Source organism: Pseudoliparis swirei, chromosome 5 (genome assembly GCF_029220125.1).
Source record: "Pseudoliparis swirei isolate HS2019 ecotype Mariana Trench chromosome 5, NWPU_hadal_v1, whole genome shotgun sequence".
Lineage (NCBI taxonomy): Eukaryota > Metazoa > Chordata > Actinopteri > Perciformes > Liparidae > Pseudoliparis > Pseudoliparis swirei.
This window is the reverse complement of record NC_079392.1, coordinates 11,348,077-11,365,856: the sequence shown is the minus strand read 5'-3', so window position 1 is coordinate 11,365,856 and position 17,780 is coordinate 11,348,077. Positions and strand designations below refer to the sequence as shown.

Here is a 17,780-nt window from a genome sequence, read left to right as displayed (position 1 = left end):
CTGCCGCCACAGAAATGATTAAACTTTGGCTCTAGACTAGCAAACAAATGTCCGGTTTGGTCAACAAAACACTTGGTTTCTATAATTATTTCAAGCCCAGCCATATTATATACCTGACATCTAAGTAAACTTAACAATGCTTTGAGACACAAGAAGTGAATTCAAAAAAAGTTCTCCATTAGTTTTATTAAAAAATCTTCAGATGTTGGCAATGAATTGGGGACAGATGACCGATGCAAAACTGTTGCAGTATTTGTCTCCCTGTGTCCTCTGGTTAATCATTTCCTCATTTGTCCAGCCAGCCCATGTGACTTCTAGTTAACTAAAGCTTTTACTGGCAAGAGGGCAAGATCATTGCACCATCAAAACACCCACACAATCCTTTTACCACTGGATCTTTCCTGAAGTCAAGTCCATTAATATGGGCTGAATTTAAATGCAATATTTTCCTTGTGAAATTTCCCCGTATAGGAGATAATAATCTAATTATTGTTGATGGCAGGAATGACTCTAAAGTATAGTACACACATACAGACCAGTGTTGGGAGAGGTACTCTGATCATTTGCTGATGAAACTGTATCAATACAGCAATGCAAAAAAATAAAAAATAGTAAAGATCTTCATACCAGGTATAATATTACATATAACAGGAGAAGAAAAAGAAGACGGATGCCAACTTTCTACCCGGGAGGAAGGGTTTTAAGCTCAAACAGATGGGACACACCCTCATCATACAAAGAGAGGCAGAAAAAAAGTGGAAATATATGTTTCATTAAAACGACCACACTGAAGTATAGACGCTGGATCAGGACATTGCTGGTCTAACTCTTTACTTTGGGAAAAGTAAAGAGTTGTTTCATTCAGTTAATTAACAACCGTTACTGGCATGTGGGCAGGTTCATCACACCATCATCACATCTGACGCATTGCAAAGGTGCCGTCTGATATTTTTCCACTGTCACACACGAAAGTGATATGATCATCATGGCTTGAATAAATCTTATCTTCATAATTATATCTAAAGTGTATGTTATGTGATCTCATGGCTCTTCTGTCCACAGTGCAGGGATCTGCAAAATATAACAGATAAACAGTATTGTATTAATGGGGGATGACTACAGCATCCTGCATATATCATTATTGCTCTTGTTGGATAAAAAGTATATTTGGAGCTTGAAAGATAAGCACATCTTCCCAAATGTAATCGTTGACATAGTGTTACAATACTCAACATGTAAATCATTACTTGCCAGCCAACTGTGAAAGACTAATGTTATATTATTTAATTAGAATTATTTCTAGATTAAAGCTATAAGACCTAAACAAAAGCTACACTCTGTGTAATGGACCTGTTTAACTGATATATTATGTTAATATGAATCAAGCCACTGCGTGCAAACACTTTAAACCAGAATATTAGTTTCACATATGGAAGTATGACACATATCTGGGAGTTGTTACTTACTCAGACACCTCATCGTCGGTTGATTCCATTCCCCGTTGAGACACGTCTTGTATTGAGAACCATTCATGACGTAGTAGTTCTGACAGCCATATTCAACCCAATCTCCATGGCGGTAATTGAATTTAACACTTTGTGTTATGTCACCATTTGCAACTTGTGGTGGCCGACCACAACCCGCAGGACCTAACATTTTTAAAAAACAAGACACAAGAATACAAATAAATGAGTCAGTCCCGAAAAAGCTTTTTCCGTCACTGCCGGTTTATTGGCGTCGACCTAGCAAAATCAAATAAACTTTAATACACGGCTACTGTTATAAAGGTTTTGATGTTGTTTTGGACCCCTTTTAGAGAGGTGTTATTAAAACTTCCTTGAATTTTAAGTTAAATTCCTGGTAAAAATGTCTTAAATTCCAGTCATTTTTATGAAACACTAAACATTAAGAATCCCACTTGGAGCAAACAGCAGCACAAAGATAATACCCATCAGGGCAGGGTGAACCGAGCTAATCAAGCACTCTAAGATTGCAGTGCACTATGTGAGAGATCTGACATATGCGTTTTGGATCATCTTTTCCCATCATTTCCCTAGTGATGTAGCAAGGGGACAAGAAAATAATTGATTTACTTCCACATGTTGGGAAGGGATCACTCCACTGCCCGCCTGCTGAACACTCAACGACTGCCTTCCCTTGAAGAGTGTCTCCATTATGGCGGCAATTAAAACTCAACCGTTGTCCTTTGTTGAGTTGATCGCCCCGTACATATTTGTCGAGGTACACGCTATTTGCAACATCTGCAACTTCGCATTTTCCTGTTTTGAAAAAGAGAATCTGTTTAATCAGGAGGTTAAAGCTGCATCTTATCAGACTTAAGATCTGACTTTTTGCATTTCATGAACACAAATTTCAGAAAGATTACATCTGTATGCAAATGCTTTAATACTTATTTAAATTATACAAAGATACTGTCAAAGTCGGTGGTGGCGATCATTAGTTTATATCTAAGTAGATGTTTGTTTTGTTCATTAATGAGTCAATAATTAATAGTTTTACATAAACAATGGATCGCATGACTTTAAAGGGAAACAGGCCGTTGTCAGCCCCTCTGCTCTGTTGAGCTTTATAGCGTCTTTGTAGATTTTCCGGAAGGCAACTGGCATTGTTTTCTGTGTCAGAGCCTGTGTCAGAGCATCTGTCCATCCTGGTGCATCTGTCCATCCTGGAGAGGGATCCTCCTCTGTTGCTCTCCTCCAGGTTTCTTCCCTTTTTTTCCCCCTGAAGGGTTATTTGGGAGTTTTTCCTGGTCCGATGTGAGGTTTTGGGGCAGGGATGTCTATGTGTACAGATTGTAAAGCACTCCGAGACAAATTTGTAATTTGTGAAATTGGGCTATACAAATAAACTGAATTGAATTGAATTGAATTATTTTCTTAGGATTTGGTAAACACCCAGCGGCAACCACTGGTGCTGAGAAATGAAGCCATTGTAAAAACTACAGTTCCTCAAATGGCCACTTGAAGCCGGCTCCATAAGCTCCTCCATGGCCATCGCCCCTTATGTTAAAATGCCCATTCTTACAGCAGGAATAGACATTCATAGCCTGGTGCAAAACATGCTTTTGGTCTCCATATATTTGTCCCTGTGGCAGCGGGGGGTGTTTAGGCTCGGCTGCAGAGTGGGTGGAGCGGGGGTGTGGTTCAGGGAATGGTGTCTGATTGTCATCAGCTGGACTGATTGGTAATCAGATTGGGAATCAGTCCAGCTGATGACGATCTGTGTTTGTGTGTCTGACTCTGTCTCCATAAAGGAGCTGGACAGAAGGTAGATCGGGAGCGTGGAGAGCAGAGACACAGTCTGCGGTCGGAATACAGTTTATTACCGAACATTCCTCTGGATGCGTATTCCTGGCCGGGAGCACTCGTAAGGAGAAGAGCCGAGTGGTGAACGGCTGCGAGATCGAGCAGTGTTTTTTTTATGGAGAGCTGGCACGAGACTCATCCCGAGGAGAGTTTGCAGGCGTTGGGAGAAGAGCAGAATTTTGCGGTTGAGCAACAACTGTACCGTGAATGCAGATAACATGGGTGACAGTACAGATGGCGAGAGAGAGGATATGCAATGGCAAGAAGTTTCCAAAAAGAGGAGAGATTGGAGCGATAGTTCTGGCCACTCCGGAAGTGAGTTTGGCAAGGAGAGTAAAAAAGTGAAGGCTAATGGAGCAAGTGTAAGGAAAGAGGATGATACAGCGGAATGGAAAGTTGTGATTGCGTTTAAGAATGAAGGGGCTCACTATCATCCGTTAAAACTGACCAAAGCAATAGAAAAGGAAATAGGAAAGATTAAGTTTGCCAAGTTTTTAAGCAACAGGCGACTTTTGATCTTCGCAACAGATCAGAGGCAAAGAGAGAAGATCCTCAGAGCTGAAACATTGAATGGAGAAAGGATCAGCAGTCATATTCCAGGGAGCGCTTCTAGACTGAGAGGTGTTATAAAGGATGTACCACTGTCAATGGCCATCGATGAGATAATCCAGGAAGTGAAAGGAGGAAAGATAGTGAAAGCGTCTCGACTGCAAATTTGTCGAAATGGAAAGAAAACTGATAGCCTAGCAGTGCTACTAGAGTTTGAAAAGGTCCTAGCCAAGAAAATCAGAAGAGGATATATGAGGTAAGAGTTTATCCCAGCTCCCTTAAGATGTTTCAAGTGTCAAAGAATGGGACATACGGCAGGGCAATGTAAGGGGAAGCAGAGATGTGCAAGATGTGGAGGCGAGCATGAGTACGGGAAATCTGGCCAAAATGAAAAAAATAAATGCTGTAACTGTGGAGGTGAACACAGCGCTGCTTTCGGAGGGTGCCCAGTTCAAATGCAAGTAAAGGAAGTGCAGAAATATAAAATACTCAATCAAGTGTCTTATGCGGAAGCAGTTAAGAAGGTGAAGGGAAATGATAAAGTTACACCTAGGGAAGCTCTCATGAATGAAGCTGGGAATAGACTACTCCCTGTGGTCCCTCCCCCTGTCCCGAGTCAGAGTCGAACAGAGTTAAATCCATGCATTAAAGAGATAAATGAGGGCACGCTAATTGTTGATAAAATGAGTTTTGTGGCCTTCATCTGAAAAACTATGAATTTGGCAATGCAACAAAAGAAAAAAAGTGACCGGATTAAAACAATTGTAGAGGCAGCCATAGAGATTCTGGGGATTAAAGAAGCTACGGTAGACTTGGTTCATAAGATGTTAAATCCTCCCAACTATGATGTTCAGATTGATTGAGCTCCTTATGGTGTTGCATATCTTACAATAGAATGCCAGAAGTCTAATTGCAAATGGGCAAGAGTTCAAAAAGTTGGTGGCTGATCTGAAAGATATGCCAGATGTTATTTGCATTCAAGAAACGTGGCTAAAACCACAATTTGACTTTGTCATTTCAGGATACAGCTCTGTTAGATGTGATAGATCTGGAAAACAGGGTGGGGGGTGTGTGGCATTTATTAAGGATGCCTTAACATATAGGAAGATTAATGTTCCAGAGCAGTATGAATGTGTTAAGATAGAAGTATGCAGTCCCCGAGGAGATATCAAGGTATTGAACTTTTATAATCCTTGTAAAAAGCTGTCGTTGGAAATGTTTCATGAGATATCAGGAAATATTGGGAGAAGAGAAATCTGGTGTGGGGATTTTAATGCTCATAATACATTATGGGGAAGTGAGTGCACGGATTTCAACGGAGGGGTAGTGGAAGAAGTTATAGAGGAAAGAGCATTAATTTGTCTTCATGATGGAAGAGGCACAAGAGTAGATGTCACTTGTAATTCAGTGTCTTGCTTAGATCTCACATTGGTCTCAGGAAATATGAGTAATTTGTGTGAATGGAATATAATGAATGACTCTAACATAGGGAGTGATCATTACCCAATTTTATGCTCAGTAAATTGCAGTATTTCTCCTCAGAAGGGTAGTTCAACAGAAAGATGGTGTTTCCCTAAAGCTAATTGGGGAATATTTAAAGAATGTTGTAGGAAGGCATGTGAAGATATAACTATTGAGGGGGATGTGGACAGCTGCACGAGAGTAGTGACCTCTATGATTATTGGTGCTGCATCAATATGCATTCCTAAGAGTAAGGTGAATGGGAAAAGAAAATGGTCCCATGGTGGAATGAGGAATGTAAAAATGCAATTAAAGAAAGAAACTGTGCCTTGAGGAAAGTAAGAAGCCTCCTGAATCAAGACAATTTGATTGATTATCAAAGAAAGAGAGCGATAGTTCGGAAAGTAATTAAGTCAGCCAAGAGGAATGCTTGGAGGCAATTCTGCTCATCTATTGGAAGAGAAGTACAGGTGCGAGATGTTTGGGCGATTATCAATAAAATGAGTGGGAAAAGAAAATCAGTTATAATCCCAGTTTTGATGGATGGAGAATATTGGGCAATTACAAATAAGGAGAAAGCCGCGTTATTGGGGAAGAAGTTTACAAGTGTTCACAGCGGAAGTCATTTACATGAGATGCACAGACAGAGAAAAGAAGAAATGTTGGCAGTACATGCAGAAGATATAAAGAAAAAAGCCAGTGAAGGCACACCCCTTGATATGGAGTTTACAATACAGGAGCTGAAAACTGCAATTGAGGGAAGTGGGTATACTGCGCCAGGGCAAGACCAATTATGCTACGCTATGTTTAGATGGTTACCAGAGGAAGCCTTGGAAATGATCCTTAAACTATTTAATATGATTTGGAGGGAAGGTGTAATGCCAAGCAGCTGGAAGAGTGCTTTGATTCTACCTTTTGGTAAACCTGGGAAAGACCGAGCTAATGCTGGCAATTACAGACCAACAGCGCTGACATCTCACTTGTGCAAGTGGATGGAAAAGATAATTACGCGCAGATTAACTTACTTCTTAGAGCAAAGGGGCTTGCTTAATATATCTCAGAATGGGTTCCGTAAAGGTAGGTCAACAACTGACGCTTTAATAAAAGTTAGCAATGAGGCAGAGAAAGCAATAAGTATGAAGGAGGTTATGGCAATAGTTTATTTCGATATAGAGAAAGCATATGACTCCATGTGGAGAGAGGGCCTTTTGATTAAAATGAATACATTGGGTATTGGTGGGAGGATGTATAACTGGGTATTGGATTTTTTGTCTAGCAGGTCTTTTCAAGTAAAAGTTGGAGATGCGGTGTCAGAGGAATTTAGTATTGTAAATGGGATCCCGCAAGGTAGTGTCATTAGCCCTATTCTATTTAATATTATGATTAATGACATCTTCATGGATATTGGAAGAGATGTTGGCTCCCTGCTTTATGTGGATGATGGGGCGATATGGAAAAGGGGAAAGAATATTGGGCATGTGAGCAGTAGCGTTCAAAAAGCTATAGATAAGGTGGAAAAGTGGTCATATGACTGGGGGTTTAAGATGTCAGTGGATAAGTCTTGCTACATGCTATTCACTAGAAAGAGAAATATAAGTATGAATTTTAAATTATATGGACAATGTATGGAGAGGGTAGCTGAGTTTAAATACTTAGGGTTGTGGTTTGATGGGAAATGTTTGTGGAAAACACATATTAAACATGTTGAAACTAAATGCAAAAAGGTGATAAACGTTATGAGAGCAGTGGTTGGACATGAGTGGGGTGCAGACAAACAGTCACTTCTGGATATATATAGGGCCATTATTCGATCGAGTATAGACTATGGGTGTATCGTGTATGGAGCAGCTGCTAAGAGCACACTTGAAATATTAGATAGAATTCAGTCCAGAGCGTTAAGACTAAGCACGGGTGCAATTAAGTCGACACCAAACATCGCACTACTGGTGGAAGTGGACGAACTGCCTCTAAGTTTAAGACGGGCAAAGCTAGCTCTGGCATATTGGGTGAAGCTGAAGGGATCGGGAGAGGAACTGCCTGCAACCAAAGTGCTGGATGAATGTTGGGAATACACTCAAAATAAAGGGAAAGGGTTTGGGTGGAGTATCGGTGCACTAGCCAATGAGGTCGGATTAAATAGGTATGAGTATGGTCCCAATGTGACGTGGGGAAATGTTCATGGATTTTTCCAGCCAACAATGTGGACTTAACACTTGTAGAGCGGAGGGAAAAATGGGTGGGGAAAAACTGTGACATTGGACAGCAGACACAAGAATACATCAACAACACTTTTTATAATTACCTGCAGATATACACCGATGGGTCAAAAGATAATGGGAATGGTCACGTGGGTGCAGGGGTGTTCATAACGGAATTTAATTGGGTAATATGGAAAAGAATTGATGACAGGCAGTCTGTCTTCACGGCTGAAATTGTTGCGATAATCTTGGGGCTGCAATGGGTGGAAGAGGTCAGGCCTGAGAGTAGTCATCTGTTCAGACTCTGCTGCAGCGTTGAACAGCATTAGGTCCAAACACTCTGTTCGGGAGGATTTAGTGATTGAGATATCAATGCTAATGTTGAGAATCCAAAGGCTGGGGATAAGTGTGTATTTTTGCTGGGTTCCTGCTCACATGGGTGTTGAGGGAAATGAGAAATGGACAGGATCGCTAAGAAAGCGCTTAAATTCAGGAAGGAGGAAATACTGAGTATTCCGTTTGGGAAAGGGGAAGCAAAAGCAGTTATTAGAGAGGCAGTGAGGGAATTATGGCAGAGGAAGTGGGACAACAACTACAAAGGAAGGCACTATCACAATATACAAAAATCCATAAATGTAAAGTTATTCAAAGGGAAGAGTCGGAGAGAGGAGGTCATCATATCAAGGTTAAGATTCGGGCACACAGGGCTGAATGCAACTCTGTTCTTAATGGCAAAAGTGGAACAGCTAAATGTAACTTTGTAACGCGACTGAGGATGTGGAGCATGTGATCATGAAGTGTGTGAAATACAGCTCTGAAAGAAAACAGTTGAAGGAAAAAATGTGTCAGCGGGGACGGAGGTGGAGTTTGGAGGGAGTGCTGGCAGCGGACCAGGATGGGCATGAGTGCTACAGGGCTTTGCTGCGATTTGCCAAAGATACGGGGCTAGGCCGCAGGATTTAGTGGCGAGTAGGTCTGTTGGCGGGGTCAGTAGTTGGGCAGTTAATTAGTATTTTGTTTTGTTTTATTGGTTTATTTTGTTTTATTTTTTTATTTTTGAGTAGTTAATACAGTTATACATGAATCTGCACACTCCGGTACAGTAGGTGGCGGTATGCACCTAGGCAAGTTGGTTGCGATCCGCCATTCAAATTTGAAGAAGAAGAAGATGCTTATTCCTTGTTGGTGCTTAGGAGGGGGGAACCTACTAGTGATGGTTACACACTTGTCACAGTCCCCATTAATGTAAGGACAAGTGCTTTAAAGAATAAAACTCAATCTTTTAAATAATTAAAGCTTAAAGTTAGGCATAATTGGGGCGTGGCCTTTGAGTGACAGGTCGGTGCTCTCTCAGGTCATTAGCTGCTGGCTCCACCGATGATGCGCCTCGTTGCCTATTTATAGAGTTAGGCTGCGTCTTCCCTGGTAAGATGGCGACAGCCGGAGCCTCCCACTTTGAGCTTCAAAACGTCTCTGAAGCAACTTATTGGTGATGTCATGTCGTTTAGGCGATACAATGCCTTTAAGTTTCAGCTTCAGCATTGACCTGACGCTTGATGTGTGGACTTAATGCGACCTTGGACGTCTCTCACAAGTCTTCATCTATGCCCTGTGTGTCTCTCAAGAAAGATGGATGAATATTCAAATGAAAACATCAGGGTGAATAGGATTAATTTAAGTGAACGTACCAGCACACGTTGGAAAGGCTGCATTCCACTCTCCAGTATGTAAACATTCAATTTCTGTAGACCCGTCGATTGTAAATCCATCGTCGCAGTGAAACTGCAACTTATGTCCTGGCGGTAGTCCAGTAACACTGAGATTAGGCTGCATCATGGAAACTTCACAAGTGGTGTCTGGAGAGAATAAAACAGAAACGATCAAATGAAACACTCAGTGGACATGGGCTTATTATTGTTTATTTAGATTGTTCGTAAATCAGCTTCCTGGGGTCTATGTCCCACAGAGTTCGCGTTAGGTATGCAGTCATTTTAGTGTATTTCTGTTGACCCGTCCAGGATTTCATCACTGGACTTGCAGGTGAATCGAACTACATTGCCATAGGTGGATTCATCTGGGTCCCCAATCACCTGGACATTTTTATCCACATGAATCTCTGGGCACTGTTGTGCTGGTAGGAAAACACAACAAATAATACATTGCATGATCAAAACACTTAACTGTGTCTGCCTACAAGCAGGTAGGCAATATAGTTTTTCCAATATTTTCGGATACACAGTGACATTTCTCCTTGTATGTTAGGTACTGAACAAATATGATCCTTTATTACAGTTGTACCTTCACAGACTGGAACCATCCCAGCCTTCAGACGTGCAATGCCGGGAGTTTTTGCGACTGACCATTTGATACATGAAACGAGTATTTTGCAGAATATGGATAATGGAAATGCATCTCAAATTGCACCTCTAGCTATATAAGGTATACTGGATTGATACAGAATACTCTGCATAACATAAGAAAACATATGAATCAACAGCATACATTTGTGGTTATAAATATTTTCATACCCTTCATGGCAGGTGAAAACAACTTTTGACCCAAAGACAAAATCATCTCCATGTTCCAGATGAAAATCTGCAAACGGGGCATCACCGGGATAGCCACATGATCTTGCTTCAAACATAGGAATGAAAGAGTATGGGTAAATATATTTATATGGGTCAAATTACAGTGAAGATACAAGTCGACCTCCATTCAATAACACGCAGAATGTTATTTTATTTTTGTCATCGAGCACTCATTTGACAGACCATATAAAGCATTACATGTTGAATATGTATCGGAGCCTATTGATTCTTAATGGAAGTTTATTTATATCTAAACAAAACAAATTGTAACTCATGTTCACATCGTTTGCCTCTTGTATCCCATTGTCCTTGCTCGCATATCAGTTTGAAAAAGCCACTGTAGCCAACCTTGCAGGCCACTCTCACATGTTTTTTATTAGGGTCGGTGGTCTGCAGACCAGTTATGTCAAAATTGGAATCAAACCATTCGCTACTCAAAAACTGTTCACGTCTACAGACTGTGGGACAGCAAAAATCAGAAATCAAATACAATTTATAATTTCCCCCTCCCAAAATATCAACCCACTAATTTAATCGTATAAATGACTTTAACTACTTGGTCTTACCTTGACTTTTCACAAGCGCCAGGTGATACATCCACAAAAACAGGACCCAGCTTTGTGTAATTAAGCGCATTTTATCTTCGTATCCTTGAACCTCCAAACAGAAGTAGAAACAGGAGAATGACAAACAATCATACACAGAGAGAGAGCTGTGGATTCTGCAGGCAAAAATAGATTGCTCAATGAATTATGCAAGTCTGCTCCAGCCTCCAACTTCAATCTCAGGCTCAACGAGACTGAAAAAAGGAGGAAGTGACCAATACATTATATCCAAGGCCTTAGATGTTAGTACATCTCTACATGTATACAGTACCTTATAAACACTTGATCCCAAATGCAGAGGTGTCTCCATCACTACGGAAAGATCAAGAGAAGCACTGTGCTCATTCAGGCCCAGAGCAGAGGTCACACACAGCGCCGCCGCTTTCGGGCGTTGATGCTGCAGCGCCACTCGGCCATCGTCCTCCAGAGTGCCTTCAGAGGGCATGCTGTCAGGAAGCAGATGGCAAAAATGAGATGCGCCGCCATCATAATCCAGCGCCGGTTCAGGGCCTCTGTGTTGGGAGACGCGGAAAGGCAAATGTTTGCGAGGATGAGACGCGCCGCCACGACCATACAGGCGGCTTATCGTGGACAAGCGGCTCGGGAGTCGCTGAAAAGGCGGCACAAGTCGTCAACGGTGATCCAGGCAGCTTTCAGGATGCACGCGGCCCGACGGCACTACCTCGCCGTGAGAAAAGCTGCAGCTGTGATTCAGCGGAAGTACAGAGCCGCCGTTCTGGCCCTCGAGACGAAGAAGGATTACGATGCTCTCAGGAACGCGGCGCTTGTCATACAGGCTAACTGGAGAGGCCGAGCCGACAGGAAGGCGATGGAGGAGCGATGCGCAGCGCGGCGGTCATCGTCCAGGCCGCTCACAGAGGTCAGCGGGTCAGACGGCAGGTTGCCCGCTGGCATCAGGCTGCCACTGTGATCCAGTCTGCATTCAGAAAGCACAGAGAGGAAGTCACATTCCAGGCCATGCGCTTGTCCTCCATCATCATCCAGAGATTCTATCGCTCCTGTGTTCTTCAGAGGCAAGAACCGATACACCCGGATCAGGAAAGCTGCCGTCACACTTCAGAAACACTGTCGAGCTTGGATTGCAAGACAACAGGTAATGTGTCTTTATATAAAGTTAATTATTTTCCATGTTGTTCCGACATCCAGACAGCCTTTGTTTTTTTTTAATGCGTGGTCATTTTAAAGAGTAGATGGATGAAATTAAAATAAATATACTGACATGAAAGTTATCCACTGCCTGCCTGGAGATAAGCTGACCACATTCAAATGTGATTTTATAGTAAACTGGCTAAAAGCCTGTGTCTCTTGCATGCCCCTGGGTTCCAGGTACGAGAGAGAGCCGCGGCAGAGAGGAGGCGCCGCTTCACGTCTGCGGTCTTCCACCATCTCAGCGCCATAAAGGTGCAACGGGCTCTGAGAGCCCACTGGGCTTTGGAGTCGGCCAAAAGACAAATCCATTCCGTCATCGCCATACAGGTACAGGGACATGGAGCCCGCAGCGCCTGAAAAGCACGTCCGCCGACTTTCATGAATCGCTGAACAGCACAAGCTCTTCTTTCAACGATTGCCTTCCTTGTCCCCGCAGCGATGGGTAAGATGGAGGCAGCAGAGGAGACGGTACCTGGAGGACAGGAGGAAAGTGCTCATCGCCCAGAGAGCGGTGAAGTGTTGGTTGGGTCGCCGCCACAGGGCTGCGTCCGTCATCCAGCAGGCCGTCCGCAGGCTCCTCCTTCTCAAGCGCCAGGAGAGGGTTCAACAAGGCATTATCAGACTCAGAATTAATGAGAAGAAAAAAAGGGCTGCATTATTATATTAATTAATTATTTTACTTGGTAAAGCTGTCATGGACAGACGTTTGTGTGTGTGTGTGTGTGTGTGTGTGAAGTATTAAATGGCTCATGCTTGATTCTGATGATGGGACTGTGATCTCAGGTGTCTTCAGTGGTGCAGTTTATGCAAGTGCTAACTGTGTGTGTGTGTGTGTGTGTGTGTGTGTGAAGTATTAAATGGCTCATGCTTGATTCTGATGATGGGACTGTGATCTCAGGTGTCTTCAGTGGTGCAGTTTATGCAAGTGCTAACTGTGTGTGTGTGTGCATGTGTGTGTGTGTGTGTGTGCAGAGACCGCCACCAGACTATCTCCAGTGTGCTGTGAGCAGCTGGTTGAGAGCGGAGCCACCATCGTCATCTTCACACTCATCCGCTCCTGCAACAGGAGCGCGCCTTGCATGGAGGTCATCACCTACTCCATCCAGGTCCTCCTCAACCTCTCGAAGGTACCAACCCAGACCTGCTCTGTTTACCTGTCACGGCATGAGAGACCCATTTACTTTTCTTTTTTTATCACACTACATAATGTGGATATCTGATCGGTTGACTTTCTAAAAAGCGTCCTTATGCTTTAAAAGCTGCACTTTGTGCAGGGACCAAAGAACTGCATATTCAAATTCAAGCAAATATTTAAATAAATAATTATTTACTTTCAGCATATGTTTTAAGATAATATTCCAACACTCATCCATATGATTATATGTACAGCACACAACAATGTGCACGTATTTGCCAGGAGGCAGTTATCTTAACATTATATCTCAATAAACAACATATTGCTGTTTCACGTAGGCTTGTATGCAGGGCTGTTTGTATTCATATTGCAGGGCGCCGTGACTTCCTGTTGCATTGCGTATCCACGTTACATGGGGAGCTGGTGGGGTGGGGGTTGTTAGTGGCCCAGAGACAGGCCAGCTGCTTCCTCCTGCTTTAATGCTAAGCTAAGCTAATTGTGACCCGAGCGTAACATCCCACGTTTAACACCAGTGAGGACGAAGGCCAAAGCATTTCCTCATCCTCTCGGATCGCTCACTTCCCCACAGACGCTTTACATCGGGCTCAGTTTCTCTTCTGCAAAACCAAGTTCAGACATGAGGCCAGCCTCCATTTGTGTCTGTGTTTAAATCACTCCACACACGCTATAAGCTGCAGATTGATTGAAGGAGGAATGTCATTATATTTATTAAGTAAACTTCATACTCTGTTTAACAGATTTAGTTGTAATTGTTTTCCATACATGTATTGTATGGTTAAATAGGTGCTCAGTATAACCAGGGATATGATCTAAAGGGTTATTAAGGCTTAAAAAAATAAAACTAACTCAAGATATGCAAAGGAAATAGAGTATTCTAACTTTATAGAAAAAACAGGCAAACATTCCTCAGTTCAGCTGCAGAAACGTTGGACATATTCAATATTATTATTATTATTCAAATATAGCCATATTCCATATTTGACTTTCATGCATGACATTTTTGGTTTAACCCATTCTTAGTAATTTAGGGGCAGTGGGCTTCCGTGAAGCACCTGAGGGTTCAGTGTCTTGCTCAAGGACACTTGGACATGTGGACTTAGGGGAGGCCAGGGAGTCGAACCGGCTAAACATGCTAGCATGTGCTAATTAGCACTAAACAACATGTACAGTCGAGGTTGATTGGAATGTCATTCTAATTTTTCATCTTGAGGGCATTTATTTACATCCTGCGACACCAGACTCTTTCTCTTGCCTTAGCAGACTTGTTTTCCTTTGTCTCATCAAGTGGTGAAATGGGTTTAATGCCACGTCTGTCCCTTCTTGCTCTCTTTCGGTCCCTCTGCTCCACTCACTCAAAATGTCCCCTCAGTACCACAAGACCATCGAGGCGGTGTATTCGGTGGAAAGCTCCGTGTAGACGATGCTGGACCTGCTGCAGAAATACAGAGAGAAGGCCGGCGATAGAGTAGCGGAACAGGGCGGCGGCATCTTCACCAAGGCCTGCTTCCTTCTCGCTCTGCTCCTGCAAGACAAGCACTGTGCTCGGGTTCGTAGGGACGATAGCAACTTTTGAATTACTGGATAGAATCCGAATAGGTTAAAACAATTTTCATGTATAATTCAACAGGAAAGGATGGCTATTGGAGCTTTTGAAAATGTAATGCAATTATTTTGTTGACATTTTCTGTAGGAGGTTATGAAGCGACCCATGGTTTTGGATCGGATCCGCAGTATTTACCGTCTCACAGCTCGCAAACACAAGATGGACGCCGAAAGGACTGTTATGAAACAGAAGATGAACGCATCAACGAATGGAAGCTTCTTGGTCCAAGCAACGCCTCGTAAATCACGCCCTGTGCCAAAGTATGTATACGTAGCATGATTACTGTCTTAGTCTGAGATCCACGGCTCGGATGTGTTTGTGGCGGTAATTGACGCCCGCTCTTCTGTTTTTCAGATTTGCACCGGATTGGGTCCTCAGAAAAGACAAGCTCAAAGATATCGTGGAGCCTCTCCGGGCCATTGAGATGGTGGCACGCACACTTTCCATTGTGTTGTAAATTGATCAGCTTTTAAATCTTCATCTTCATCCTCTTTTTTACTTAAAAAAACCATTTTGTATAGTTCTCTTTTACATTTCCATGTTTTTCATGTTTATAATAAAATGGATTTGTTTCTTAAAACATGCCGCTAGTTTCATGTATCTATTTACATTGTTTTCCTTTGCGCAAGGTGTGCGTGTGTGTGGGTGTACAGACAAACAGACAGACAGTGTACCTTTCCCCAAAATCAGGTGGGATCGGTAGGCTCCAAGGTCTGCTGACATCCATCTAAAACAACGTGATCGTACACGTCAATACTCTTAGCGGGGCATTACGGTGGCATGTGATATGCTCACTTAGAAGCTGCCGCCACAGAAATGATTAAACTTTAGCTCTAGACTAGCAAACAAACGTCTGGTTTGGTCAACAAAACACTTGGTTTCTATAATTTTTTCAAGCCCAGCCATATTATATACCCGACATCTAAGTAAGTAAACTTAACAATGCTTTGAGACACAAGAAGTGAATTCAAAAAAAGTTCTCCATTAGTTTTATTAAAAAATCTTCAGATGTTGGCAATGAATTGGGGACAGATGACCGATGCAAAACTGTTGCAGTATTTGTCTCCCTGTGTCCTCTGGTTAATCATTTCCACATTTGTCCAGCCAGCCCATGTGACTTCTCGTTAACTAAAGCTTTTACTGGCAAGAGGGCAAGATCATTGCACCATCAAAACACCCATACAATCCTTTTACCACTGGATCTTTCCTGAACTCAAGTCCATTAATATGGGCTGAATTTAAATGCAATATTTTCCTTGTGAAATTTCCCTGTATCGGAGATAATAAACTAATTATTGTTGATGGCAGGAATGACTAAAGTATAGTACACACATACAGACCAGTGTTGGGAGAGGTACTCTGATCATTTGCTGATGAAACCGTATCAATACAGCAATGCAAAAAAATAGTAAAGATCTTCATACCAGATATAATATTACATATAACAGGATCAGATTATTGTTGTGTTGCCATTGTTTAACTGTTGTAGTTGACTGAGGTGGAGTTCATTTTAAATACATTGGTCGGACCCCAATACAGGGTCACGGGCTGAATCGGAAGGGCCGTGAACTGATGAACAGAAGAGGAACTGATAAAAAGAGCGATGCAATTGGTAAACATCTTTGTACCTCTCCAAGAGCTGCAATGTGTAGTACCTAGCCAAACAAATATGAGTCTACTGCTGGGGCCATACAATCTAAATGTAGAAGTCAAGCCAGAACTAATAGCAGCTCAAGAATATATGCATACGGAAATTTTGATAGCCGGTAAAATAACACCGCTCTCTTATAATCTTCATGTGTGATGTCGGCTTGTATGTTAGCCAAGGTTGAGTTTAATGTGACACTAATATTTGGTCATTATTATCCCTCTCAGAAGGAAACAATGAATATTTTAATATTTCAAACTATCTAAACGTTCACAGACCATCGTCCCAGCTCTACTTCCTCGTCCTCACGGCTGTACTGTGGCTCACTAACGCCTCTCTAGGTGCAACTGGTTTTACTATAAAGGACCAGCCTGGGCTAGCTGGTGAGCATGCTCATCGTCGTAGTAACACGATCCATAGACGTCCTTTGCACGATGTCAAAACTGTTACATTTCACATTCTGTTAATAATGAAGAGTTACAGGCAGATCAGACACACTGCACCTTCAAGCCTGAAACGGCTATTTAAATGTAACCATCTGAAAAGTTGAGAATGTAAATTTCTCTGAACCTAGAAATGGATCACAGACTTTCTTTTAAAGGGGCCACAAGAAAGAATGACAGAAAGAAAGAAGGAAGAAAAAAAGAGACCAGGAACCATGATCTTTAACAATTTGGCATATTGTATAAGGTTATATGTTTCAAATATTAAATCTTCATCTGTAAAGTAACTAGCTGTCACCAAACAGAAGCGGAGTAAAGTGTGGCATAACATGTAAGTACTAAAGTAAAGTAGAAGTACCTTACATATAACAGTACTACTTCCAGCACTGTTATATGTGTTTAGTGTCTGCTATACTGAATACCTCATCCCTAATGATTTCAAAGTTGTATTAAGAATGTATTAGAAATACAAAAATTTCAATAAATCTTTAAAAAGAGACTGATACGTAGCAGTATCTGCACTATTTAACTAAATGCTTAAGGCAATATGTCAATAGTTTCTCTTATATGAGTGAACATATATGTTTTATAAAAAGTGTCAGTTGACAGCACAGAAGTAGACACAGAAGATCAGTTTATAACTCATAACTCATAAGTCGTCTCACTACTGTTCAGCCATCTCAGGGCCGTTACTGCATGTGAACTAAATCCTTTACTGGCAAGTCAACAGGTGCCTCGCACCATCAACACAGCTCTGCGATGACCGGTACGCAGGTACTTGATGTCATCGTCATCATATTATTACATTATTATCATCATTATAATTATTATGAAATTATTATTATTATTACACCTTATTGTCGAAGTTCAATCTGAAGGAAATATGATGAGAGCTCAAGGCCTCTCTATCCACAGTGCAGCGTTCTGCAGGAGACAACAGATGAACCGGCAAAAAGTCAGATTTATGTCTCAACGACATTTGATTGGACGCTGCAGCTGATTGATCACTGGAGGTCCACACCGAGCGAAGACG

The 17,780-nt window shown here is 42.0% G+C and overlaps 2 protein-coding genes and 1 pseudogene across 2 annotated transcripts; 2 read left to right on the top strand and 1 right to left on the bottom strand.

Moving 5' to 3' along the window:
• Positions 1-167: 167 nt before the first annotated feature.
• Positions 168-11,266, bottom strand: LOC130194333 (complement factor H-like). The gene is made up of 7 exons (XM_056415301.1): positions 10,999-11,266; positions 10,689-10,779; positions 10,398-10,580; positions 9,223-9,390; positions 2,094-2,279; positions 1,467-1,649; positions 168-1,071 (listed from the first exon to the last, which is right to left on the bottom strand). The coding sequence occupies exons 1-7, from the start codon at positions 11,170-11,172 to the stop codon at positions 914-916; spliced, it is 1,143 nt and encodes a 380-aa protein (XP_056271276.1). The 5' UTR covers positions 11,173-11,266; the 3' UTR covers positions 168-913.
• Positions 11,188-11,664, top strand: LOC130194334 (abnormal spindle-like microcephaly-associated protein homolog). Its single transcript, XM_056415302.1, has one exon. The coding sequence runs from the start codon at positions 11,188-11,190 to the stop codon at positions 11,656-11,658; it is 471 nt and encodes a 156-aa protein (XP_056271277.1). The 3' UTR covers positions 11,659-11,664.
• A 6-nt stretch (positions 11,665-11,670) lies between these two features.
• Positions 11,671-15,256, top strand: LOC130194182 (abnormal spindle-like microcephaly-associated protein homolog; annotated as a pseudogene).
• Positions 15,257-17,780: the final 2,524 nt, after the last annotated feature.

Excerpts from the sequence above, each read along its gene's own strand:
- LOC130194333 (XM_056415301.1), bottom strand. The coding sequence starts at position 11,172 with ATGCCCTCTGAAGGCACTCTGGAGGACGATGGCCGAGTGGCGCTGCAG. Across the intron at positions 1,650-2,093 it reads TCCCTTCCCAACATGTGGAA|GTCCTGCGGGTTGTGGTCGG; the intron begins GTAAATCAATTA and ends TAAAAATGTTAG. Across the intron at positions 1,072-1,466 it reads ACCGACGATGAGGTGTCTGA|ATCCCTGCACTGTGGACAGA; the intron begins GTAAGTAACAAC and ends TATATTTTGCAG.
- LOC130194334 (XM_056415302.1), top strand. The coding sequence starts at position 11,188 with ATGGCAAAAATGAGATGCGCCGCCATCATAATCCAGCGCCGGTTCAGG.